Genomic DNA, 11427 nt, shown 5'->3' on the forward strand with positions numbered 1-11427 from the left:
GCATACTCAAATGATGTGACCAAGCCGTTTGAGTGTGCACACTCAAACGACATGCTCAAACCGTTCCATGGAATTCCAAAGAGCCAAGTTTTAAACGACAGGCTTAGACTGAGTGCATGTACTCTGAAACGATGTGGTGGAGTCATTTTCATGCACACTCAAACGATGTGGTCAAGCCGTTTGAGTGTATACTCAAACGACATAGCGGAATTGTGTACACTTAAACGACATGACGGGATCGTTTGAGTGCACATCCAAACGGCCCGAGAAGTTCGTTTTGGCGAGACCGGTTGAATTGATTGTTGGGCTTGGGCTTTGATGGCAAACTTGTAAAATTTCTCTTTTTTTTTTGAGGTTGCCCAATCCAATTTAATGAGTGCCCCGAATCCAAAAAAAAAAAAAAAAAAAGGGTCAGCCAGTCATATTTCTTGCAACATTGGGTAGCTCGCTAGCATTTCTCCCTTAGATTACATGACAAAAAGTGTTGAACAAACATCCCTGCGCCACGCGGTACTCCAATTCCCGCGCCTTCTAATAATAACCCCTCCGTCTTTCTCCAAAACCTTTAACAAAAACAATTAAAGCCCTCCAAAACACTTTGATATTACCAAACCTGCCACTATGCAATTAAACTGCATCATTCCCTCAAAACCATTTCTAGGGTCAATCTCAAACACTCCATTCTTCATTTTCAACCACCCCAAACTCTCTACTTCAAGGGTGGTTTCATGTAGTTGTGTGAAGAAGAATTCAAAAGGTGGAAAGAATGAGAAGAGAATTAAGGTCAAAGAGAAGGAGAATGTGTGGAGTATTGATAATAAAGTTGCCAAAGAATCAAACTTTGTGGAGAAAGACAAGGGTTTTAGTGGTACAAGGAAGAATAGAGGAAAGAGAGTTAAGAGTTCCAGGGTCTTGGTTTCTGGGGCCATGTTAATGGAAGTAGAAACTGTTTTGCAAACTCAGGTAAATATCGATTCTTGTTATTCGTGTATTGAAATTGATAAAGTTATAGCATGTTTCACTTTGATAAGTTCAATTTGGTTTTAGAAAATGAAGATACACCTTAGGAAGGAGAAGTTATTCTGTGTATACTTTTGTTTAAACATTCATTAATTGCATATTGGTTCTTCTCTCAGGAACCTGTTATAAGACCGGTATGGAACACATTTGCAAGTAGTGTTAGTGGGGTATGGAAAGGAGTTGGAGCGGTGTTTTCCCCTATTACTGCTGAAATGGAACCTATTGATATTGGGAAGAAGAATGAGAATCTGCATGACTGTTACACTCTTTCTCATATTGAAGCAGTGTCATCTCCTTCTCGTGGGCATGGATCTCAAATTCAAAGGAAGATTAATTGGATTACTTTGAATCCTTTTGGTGAAGTACAACAAAAGAATGGAGGAAGTGACAGAAGCAAAGAAGTGGATAAAGAGAGAGATATGGGCTTTCCTATGGGGAAAACAAATGATGTGGATGTGACTGCTCAGGTTTTGCCAGGATTTGAATCATTGGACTTCACGTCAAGTGATGTCTTGGAAGAAGATTTCATGGGGATGGAACCTGGCCTTGTCTTCTTTGAGGTAGGAAAGGACTACTTTTTTGTCCATTTAACTAGCAGACTTAGAGTTTATTGCTTATTTCATTTGCTCTACTTCGTTATTTTATAACATATTTATCATGTTTTAGTTTTCATCTGCTTAATATTTTGTTTGGAAGCAATTACTTTATATTGTCTTAAACGTTTCCACTTTCCTCTATGTGATTGGAATTTTTTTTTGGAGAGTAGGGACATGATCACAATAACTCAGCTACAGCTGATTTAAAAAAATTATTAGATTTTGGTCATCAAGAAGTGGGAGTCTCTCCATGACTCCATGGTACTTTGACTTTTAGACAGAGAGTATCATCATAGAGTTAAATGAATAATCTGTATGTATGATGATACTCTTTTAACACCATAGAGTTTATATTTTTCTTATTTATTGTTTTTATTTTTGGGGTGGGGGTGTGGGGGGTGTTATTTTGGAGCACCTGTATAGAAACGACTTATGGGCATCTTGAGAGCTAGAAACACATATACACACAAATGCAACACACAAGAAGAAAAAATAATTATACTGCACAAACCAGTATCTGATCCTCTTGAATACAAAGTATAAAGAACACAAAGGGGATGCGCGAAAAACCCCTTGTTTAAACCACAGAAAAAGAGCTATATTGATCGTAATGACGGCCTTCTACCTGCAATTGTGCTTGATAACACCCAAAACTGACCTGAATGTATTTTTTTTTTTTGGATAAGTTGCCTGAATATCTTGTTTGAATACAAAAGAAAATATGTCAAGGGAGAAGTCACAAACATGATTGAGAGGGTTGATTGTGATGCAGGTCTCCTGGCCAAGTGTTTATGTTGTGAGATGGCACTCTTTAATGATTTCTTTAGAATTCAGTCATCACTCATAAGCGGTTTGAAAAAGTTGGTTGTTGTTAGATCTTGGGGTCTGAGACTCTGAATCATAATCTATTATAAACTTATAAAAGACACATAGACACACACATGACCCATACACAACACAAAAGACGAAAGAAATAATTACACTGAACAAACTAGTCTCTGATCCTCTTGAATACAAAGTACATTATAGAACACAAAGGGGATGTGTGAAAAACTTCTTGTTTAAACCACAGAAGAACTCTATTGAACGTAATGACGGCCTTGTACCCACAATTTTTCTTGATAACACCCAAAACTTACCTGAATATCTGATTTGAATACAACAGAATATTGGTCAAGGGAGAAGTCACAAACATGATTCAGAGGGTTGATTGTGATACAGGTCTCCTGGCCAAGTGTTTATGTTGTGAGATGGCACTCTTTAATGATTTCTTTAGGATTCAATCACCACTCTTAAGCGGTTTGAAACAGTTTGTTGTTGTTAGTTGTTACATCTTGGGGTCTGAGACTTTGAATCTTTTTTTTCGAATCATTACCGATTATAAACTACAAAAGGCACAGGCGCACAGCACATGTAGATACAAAGTTGTATGAGTCTCTTTGTATAGTGATGCACTAAAAATCATTAATCGTAATTGACTTATGTGGGACTGTGCTTCCTAAATTATAACCATATGGACAAGATTGTAACAGAATTAATGACGCCAAATATAAGATTTGAACTATTAAGAATTGGACTTTGAGGTTGTAAACTGAAAATCTGAAATGCATTTCATATTAACTTTTAATTTTTTTGACTTGTAAGCTCTCTTATTGGATCAGGCCTGTAGTCATACCATGCCACATGATAGCAAAACTGAGATTTGAATAATTAAGTGGTGTGGGCAGAGGATGATTATAGGTTATTATTTGGAATAGTTAGATTTCTTTTCTAATTAAGAGCAGTGAAAATTTTTATCTGTGATATAATGATGGCTATTGGCTAAGTCATATAACTAGTGTTTGTCATCATGCATCATGCCATCATCTATTATTACTATTATTGGAAGGGTACAACAAATCACAAATTCTGTCCTTTTGAAACACCACATGCTATTAGGACTATACTGTGAGATTATGAAAAAAAATAGCACAGATGTTTCCACAATAGCTAATAAATTTAGTAGTTTGAATCTCATACCTTTCTGATGTGCTGTCTCTCCCTGTTTGTGTTATTTTACTATATTTTATTGTCTTTTGAAATTTGAATTTCATGGTATTGATTTCCAGGATGGCTCATATTCTAGAGGTCCAATAGAGATACCTGTGGGAGCATTTGATGACTCTAAGTACTTTCAGTCACCAACGCTCAAGTTTGAACAAGTAAGTTAGTGATTTTGTCTACAATTAAGTAAAGTAAAATGTTATTAATAGTGTTTGTTCTTATAAACTTTGGGTCAAGAATGACACTTATTTTGTCTAGAGAAAAAAGAAAGGAAGAAAGAAATAAGAGCATATGAATTCTCTTTGAAACTGAACTCCTGAGCCGTATAATCACGCACTTAGTTTCCATCTGTTAAGATTTCATTGTCATGCCCAAATTATTTCTCATTTTACCATGTAAAATATTTTCCAATGAGTTCAATTCTATTCCGTGTCTTTTCTAGTGTTTGCTGTTCTCATTTAGTGAATGTAGCTTCTTGACTGATTGGCCTCCATTTCCATCAAGTGTGGATATGTGCTGGGTGTTACGTCTGTCTAATATCTAATTTCATAAGCGACTCTTCCAGTCGGTTACCAACAAGCTTGGGTTGCTGGCCCCAGCCTTGATAAAGGAAGGGAGCCATGTTAGAACGATAGTCATTGTAGAAGCTTGAACCTGAAGTTTTCAACAGAAGCATCTATAGCACTAAGTTTCCATCTATGCAGATATTGAGATTTATTGGAAAATAAGAGGGTTAGAATTTCTCACCAATGATCCCATTCTAAGAACAGGTGGCATTTGCAATTACTTTTAAGGCGTTATTATGCTGTGGATTGAGGTTGGGGGGTGTAGGAGAAATTAGAGGAAACCCAAATAGAAATAGGAAATATATCAAGTGGTGAGACAATAATGTCGTCTGGACACTAACTAAATTGAGGAATGTCATTTATTTGTTCAGCTGACCATGATGTTTACCAATTCTTTCTTTTTAGGAGCAGAGAACAAAAGTACATGTTTTTATTTTATCTCATACCATCTCCACTCTCTTGCTTGGAAATTGACCTAATCAGTTGTGCCTAAGGTCAAAAGTCAATTGCGTGTATGCTTTTGCTACTAAAACAATTTTTCATGAAGAAAGTCGTTTGACACGTGCGTCACCACACCTATGCTAACAAAAGAAATGTAGTTTGTTTTGCTCTTTGTGAAGTTGATAGGTGAAATAAGGTGATAACTTACTTTTAATTTGTGTCTAGTGTTTGGTTAAAGGATGCCACAAGAGACTGCGTATCGTGCACACCATAGAATTCGAAAATGGAGGGTCAGACATACAGATTATGAGGGTTGCTGTATATGAAGAACAGTGGGTTGGTCCTGCTAATTTTGTTGACCAGAGGTAAAAGTATATTTTATTCTATTTTCCTGTTTCTCTAATATCTAATATACAGAATAGCGAGTCTCTCTGCCTCTACCTTCGTATTTGTGTACGCTTTACGTCTTGCTTGTACAAACTTTTTATACTTGCTATACGAAAGAATAAGGAAAACAAGATTTCTTCAACATCTTTTCAGGTATCAGATATCTGTTTAGCTTGGAACTAGAGTGCTGCTCTATTTTGATCAACTAATTTCTAGCAGTCGCCACATTTGTTGAGGCAAAATGTACTTAGAGCTTGTTTGCTATTTTCACCTACAATTACCATTGTGACTCAAGTAAAACTTGAACAAATTTTTGGTCGATATCTATCACTATTTCTGGTCTAGACTGGAGATCTTAATTTTTGAAAATGAGATTAGCCTTTTATACCTCCTTTTTAAGTGGAAGATCTTGCTTGTTTCTTAATTGGTAATACTTTTAATTAGAAGTCAGGCAACATAGCAGAAGTGTAAACAGGCATCTTCATGCTTACTAAGATATCCAAACTAGGTTTGCAGTTGGCAACCCCTTAGCTCACTCATCGTTTGCCATCCCACATTGAAACCGAAAAAAGCCCTTCCAGCAAGGCTCTGGTGAAAGCAAACCCCTTAAACGAAAAAAGTACAATCTTAATGTATCCTAATATAGAACAGGTAAAATTTCTAAAAGTGTGGTCGTTCCACATGGCCAAACGAGCACATCTTTCTGCTAAGATTGGTACTGACCACGTAAAGTTTTCCTTGTTATTCCTCAATTTATACATCATATAGTTAGTTACCTTTTATATTACCAACCGTTCAATAAATTTCACTTGGTGCCAACTCAGTAGTTTTGTTAGTGTTATTATTATATACATTCATGTAGATCCAACAAGCTGACTATCTGCAAAGTCCACATCAGGGAATATATTGATGAATATCTAACTTTCTGGACCTTGGCCATGTGCCATGATTCCATCGTAGGCTGTTATGATGCTAAAAGTTATATTCTGACTTGTATATTTGGTGGGTCCATTATATGTGGTGTATTTTACTGCTGTGACCTGTTAATAATTGCGAAGCTGTAATCTCGCTGCTTAAATAGTTATTCCTGAGCAGTGATATGGACTTAGACATGAAGCCGTTTTCGCAACACAAGCGAATACAACCGTCAGACCTTACAGGGTCTTGGAAGGTATTTGAGATGAGTGCTACTCCTATCTTTGGCGAGGAGACTACCAATGAAGCAAGTAATGAAACACCATATGTGTACTTATGCATGGAGACCTTGAAGAAGAGAAGCTTGCCTGAGAACCCTGCCCACTTTGCAGAGGAAGAGATGCTGGATATGCAGGACGTAGCCCTCCTTTGGCTGCCAGGTGGTGTCACAGGATATGTTGACGTTAAGGAGGATGGCATCTTATGTATTGGAGTTGGATGGTACTTGGATGAAGGGATCAACCTTGTTATGGAGAGGGACTATGGGTTAGATGGTAAGCTCAAGGACGTGCGGTCGAAATCTGAGGTAAAGAGAAGGTGGTCAGACCCACACCCTGTGTAAATATTTACTCTTTTTCCCCCCTGCTCAGCTTTATCTGTTTTTTTTTTCCTAATCAAATGACTAGCATGTAATAATTTCAATTCCGGAAAACTTATAAAATGGAATTTTTCAGAGCTTTTGAAGTAATTGCTTATGTTAAACTTAGATGTACATTACCGCCGTTTACATATGGAACAGAAACTGTGGTTATATATGAATTTAGATGCGACATAATAGTAGTTAGATAAATACGGTGTCAGCTACCATGGGGATTTATGCAAGTGTCTTGTACTTGGAGCCTTTCTTTTTTTGTATGTTCGGTGGTAGTGGACTAGTGGTATCCAACTCCCAATCTGCAGTAGCATTTTTGAAGCTGTTATAGATGTAATCTTTGCAAATTGCCTACATGATTAACCGGAATATGTCCTGCACCGATCAATCTCTCTCTGATGTGACCAGTTTTGTCAATCTATAGCCAGATAGCATTTGTCATCTGAAATGTATAGTTTTGTCAATCTATAATCCTAATTGGCTCATCTAGTAGGGGGGGAACACTAGTTCACCCTTGTTGTGCAGACAGAATTCTCTATTGAGGAGGTTACAGGTTAAATCATCTGCACTGAGAATAAGTATCTATCAACCGAATAAGAATTGTCATTGGTTTCATTTTTCAAGTTATGAGCGAAATAATATCTAGGCAGAATGTACCAACGTCTATCTATAAATTAATACTGAGTTGGAAGAAAACTCAAGCCATTGCTATGATAATCATCAGGGTTCTCTGGGTGAAAAGTGGTGTAACGTGGCAAACTTACTTGGTGATAAGATCCTATATACAATTTGGATTAGAAGTGCAACGTAGTTTGCCTCATTGGCCATCCGGGCAATTCGAACTTTGAAGTTTGAACATGCTTTTCGAGAATCTTATACCCTGTGAAAATTTTAGTAAATTATGTTTTCTCAGACACGTAAGTATTGCATTTCAGACAATCACCTTTCTCCCTGCCATTGCAGACCGCCAGTCACAGTTGAACCCTCTGAATCTCGTATAATAACCAAGGCACCAAACTGTATCTTCTTTAATACATCCGTGTTGGTCATGGAAGTTGTAGGTGAAGGTTCATCGTCCAAAACTTTAGCACGAATCTTTAACAAAGACAAGCTGGGGTAAAAATTTGAAATTAGCGACCTCTGGCTCTCTGAGTACCTTTTGCAGTTCTCGTCATCAAGGTGTGTTAGCACAGCTTAATCTAGATGGTAACGGCACCTAAGCATTGGGAACTCTAATTTATGAAGAGTAGTGTGTGTAATTGTGTTTCATGTCATAATTGGAACAAAAATACACTTCATAAAAGCAATTTAGTTGTAAACAACTTAAGCATCCAAAGCCTGCCTAGTTGCAAAAGGAAAAACATTGTAGCTAGTGAGCGAAACGCTCATCAATTGCTGGAGGGGATTTTGAAAAATCCAGTGGAAGGGGTGGTCCTTTAGTTGATGTGGATGCTTGCACTTCAACTCTTCAAGAGAGAGATGAGAAAAACGGTTTGGGAGGCGGCTCAAGTTTCATTTTCCCCTGAAGAACCTTAACCACGGTGCTCATGGAAGGTCTGGCTTGAGGCGTCTGTTGAGTACACCACAATGCAACTAGAGACAATATCCTTGCACTTTCTTTATCCCTCTCCCCATTAATGCCACAGTCTATTATAACTGTGTCTAATTGTCCTTCGTGAAACTTCTCCCAAACCCTTCTGGGAAATGAGTTCTGGCCACAATTTTTCCTCCTGCTTAAAAGTTCAAATAGCATCATACCATAGCTAAAAACATCACATTTGTAAGTTATCCTTGGCAATCCCATACGCACCTCCGGGGCATCATTATCACGTGTCTCTCTGAGTCCGCTGAATGTGACCTGACTTTTATCTGTGGCATAAAGCTTAGCTAGTCCAAAATCTGTAATCTTTGCTGAAAGATTGGAGTCAAGGAGAACATTAGCTGCCTTTATGTCACAGTGAATTATTCGCTCATCGCAATGCTCATGCAAATACGATAACCCCTTTGCTGTCTCAATTGCAATGAGATACAACTGTTTCCACTTTATTTCGAGACGGTTCTCAAATAAAACCTTATCCAAAGATCCATTCTCCATGTATTCGTAGACAAGTGCTTTCATTGTTTTATCAAAGCAAAACCCATAGAGTTTAACTAAGTTTCTATGATAAGTTTTGCCCATTATGCCCGCTTCAGCCATGAATTGCTTTTCCTCGTCCGGCACGCCGTCTCTCAGTACCTTAACAGCTACTCGCGTACCGTTATGTAGCTCACCTTTGTAGACAAGTCCAAAACTACCATCACCTATCTGCTCTGTAAAATTTGAAGTATACTTCTTAAGCTGCCAATATGAAAATTGCAATGTTTTTTCTGTTGCCACCTGACTTATGAACATTTCCATTGATTCTGATATTAAATCTGCCATTTCCCTTACAGCTTTCACAGCATTTATGCATTCAATCACTTTGATGTTAAGATTGAGCTTAGCTTTAGTAGCTGCAATGTAGCTTAAACCTTTTATTTCCTCAAAATCCTTTTGTATTTTGTCGACCTGTTCTTCTTTCTCTTTTACACTCCGCAGCCACCTTTCCATTTGCCGTTTCCCTTTTTTCTCCACATCATTCTTTACATCTTGGAGTTTATGCATCTCCGCCAACAAAGCAATAATGTTGTCAGGAAGACTACCAAGACTGTCCATGATTTCAGGTGATACGAGTTTGCTCTAAGTAACTATGAAAGAGATCGATGGTGCTTGAGCCTGTCTGCCAAAGAGAAAAAGTGAAAATCAATCTGAGAAAAATCCAAATCAATAAAAAGCCCAACAACAAAGAGAATTATCTTTTCCATGTGTGTATTTGAAAAGACTTTCCTCTTGGACTAGATATATCATACACGATTGTTTCAACGCATTAATACCAGGAGCAGGAGCAGGAGCATATATGCAACTCATAATTGATAATAGAAGTTATGAAGAAAAAAAATGGGGGTGCAAATCCTTATTATAGTTTTGACATTTTCTAGCTAATTACTTATACTGAAGTAGAGTTTCTATCAAATCTATGGGGGTTCATCTATTCTAGATCAGTCTGCAATCATGTGATGATCTACTAAGTTAATTAATCTACTTGCAAGTAGCAACTACATATGAGGATGTGGAGACTGACCATCCCTGAGTTAGTTGTTATCTAAAGAGAAGTTAAAGATCCAACATCTCACAACTGTCTTTTTGTGCGTGTATCAGCCAGGCTGGTTGGTTAATTAATCAGATACAGTCATACAGATAAGAGGCAAACTATTTCTTCAAGAAGCAAGTATTAAAATTACCTGGAATGAGTAGATCAGGTAGTATTCAGTCAAGTTCTGTAATGATGTATGCTCCTGCTCTTTAACACTGTAAAAGTAAGAGACAATATTCAGATACAAATATACAACTGAAACTTCCTAACAAATAAAGCTAAGCTAACTAGCAGTGAAGGCAGCATAGATACATACATAATCAGCAGAGCGAAGGAGATATGAAGTTCTAGGCTTATTAAACGAACGTGTAAAATGCTCAAAAGGAGCTGGGTGCCTGGATGTATATGAAAATAACCTACTATATATAAACTAACTAAATATAAGAGGCACTTGATATAATACCGAATACCAGTGGTTGATGGGTCGAAAATTCTCGACGACGCGCTACTTTTATTTTCTCAATTGACTCTGCCAGTTCATTTTGTTGATAAGGTCAATTGGCTGTACATACTAAACTAATCAACTGGGGCGGCACCAAGCTATACTCACGTCAATCATTTTAAACAAATAATTTTGATTGTCGTTTCGTACCAAAAAAATAATCTAATCTATTTGAAGTTTTTGAACTGGTCGCACTTGAACCTGTAATTAAAATGCCGTGATGTCGTTATCGGAAAAAAAAAAAACTAAATGCCGTGACAGATAGAAAACAAGTATGCAAGCTACACATCAACACATCAGTTGTTCAATCTTCAAACCGGTCTTTCAAGATGGATAGGTAGCAAATTCAGTGGGGAGGTAGATAAATTAGATAAATAGATAGTTCCGGAAACCCGACTATCATATAGTGTAGAGATATCTTGATATATATCGTTTTTCAAAGTACCAAAACATTGAAAGATCCAGCGTATCAGATAACAGTATTTTTAGAATCACGGTTTGTGTCTACGGCCCAACGGCAAAGCCCAATACTAATTTCCTTCTAAGTCCATCATAAATTTTAATTTCGAATTTAAAGAAAACTGGGCTGACGTCATCAATCTTTACTAATAACTAGTTTGTAGGCCCGTACATACGCACCGGCTCTTTTGAAAACATTTAGATTTTTTTGAGAAAATTGGGACTACCGTTTTAGTCGCTAACCCGTTTTAATTTTCTAACAATTTGTTTTAAATTAAGTTTTAAAAACCCGTTTTTTCAATTGGGAGAGAGATCATGTTTTAATAGGAGAATAATTCTCGTTTTAATTAGATATGCTAGATTTTCATTTTTCAATAGGGGAGAATTCCCATTTTAATAAGAGAATGATTCTCGCTTTAATTAGAAGTGTTAGAATTTGTTTTAATAGGAGAGGAATTCCTATTATAATATGAGAGGAATTCCTGTTGTAAAAAAAGATTCCTGTTTTTCAAATAGAAAAGAAATTCCCATTTTAATAGGAGATGACGTAGAATTTTAATTGAGCTCGAAAAGTACCCTTTATGGGAGCTTTAATATTAAGATATAGATTTCGGCTCAAGAACAAATTTTCATTAATAATTTCGGCTCAAGGACAAACCAAACTGACATCATC

General features: G+C 37.0%; 2 protein-coding genes across 4 annotated transcripts; one reads left to right on the top strand and one right to left on the bottom strand.

The window, feature by feature from the left end:
- The first annotated feature begins 407 nt into the window (after nucleotides 1–407).
- LOC147481240 (dihydroorotate dehydrogenase (DUF3598)) lies at nucleotides 408–6706 on the top strand. The gene is made up of 5 exons (XM_086580214.1): nucleotides 408–963; nucleotides 1137–1580; nucleotides 3725–3817; nucleotides 4892–5031; nucleotides 6149–6706. Exons 1-5 carry the CDS (start codon nucleotides 622–624, stop codon nucleotides 6588–6590), a joined length of 1461 nt encoding a protein of 486 aa, XP_086436340.1. The 5' UTR covers nucleotides 408–621; the 3' UTR covers nucleotides 6591–6706.
- A 1166-nt stretch (nucleotides 6707–7872) lies between these two features.
- On the bottom strand, nucleotides 7873–10327 carry LOC147481241 (rust resistance kinase Lr10-like). 3 transcript variants are annotated; one of them, XM_086580216.1, is made up of 3 exons: nucleotides 10257–10327; nucleotides 9942–10008; nucleotides 7873–9379 (listed from the first exon to the last, which is right to left on the bottom strand). In XM_086580216.1, the coding sequence occupies exon 3, from the start codon at nucleotides 9313–9315 to the stop codon at nucleotides 8089–8091; it is 1227 nt and encodes a 408-aa protein (XP_086436342.1). In that variant the 5' UTR covers nucleotides 9316–9379; nucleotides 9942–10008; nucleotides 10257–10327; the 3' UTR covers nucleotides 7873–8088. The 3 variants fall into 3 exon arrangements, with proteins under 3 accessions (XP_086436342.1, XP_086436341.1, XP_086436343.1); XM_086580215.1 differs by having other exon boundaries at nucleotides 10110–10279; XM_086580217.1 differs by lacking the exon at nucleotides 10257–10327 and adding an exon at nucleotides 10110–10250 and having other exon boundaries at nucleotides 7873–9375.
- Nucleotides 10328–11427: the final 1100 nt, after the last annotated feature.

The sequence above is a fragment of the Coptis chinensis genome, chromosome 8 (assembly GCF_015680905.1).
Source record: "Coptis chinensis isolate HL-2020 chromosome 8, ASM1568090v1, whole genome shotgun sequence".
NCBI lineage: Eukaryota > Viridiplantae > Streptophyta > Magnoliopsida > Ranunculales > Ranunculaceae > Coptis > Coptis chinensis.

Excerpts from the sequence above, each read along its gene's own strand:
- LOC147481240 (XM_086580214.1), top strand. The coding sequence starts at position 622 with ATGCAATTAAACTGCATCATTCCCTCAAAACCATTTCTAGGGTCAATC. Across the intron at positions 964-1,136 it reads AAACTGTTTTGCAAACTCAG|GAACCTGTTATAAGACCGGT; the intron begins GTAAATATCGAT and ends TTCTTCTCTCAG. Across the intron at positions 1,581-3,724 it reads CTGGCCTTGTCTTCTTTGAG|GATGGCTCATATTCTAGAGG; the intron begins GTAGGAAAGGAC and ends ATTGATTTCCAG.
- LOC147481241 (XM_086580216.1), bottom strand. The coding sequence starts at position 9,315 with ATGGACAGTCTTGGTAGTCTTCCTGACAACATTATTGCTTTGTTGGCG.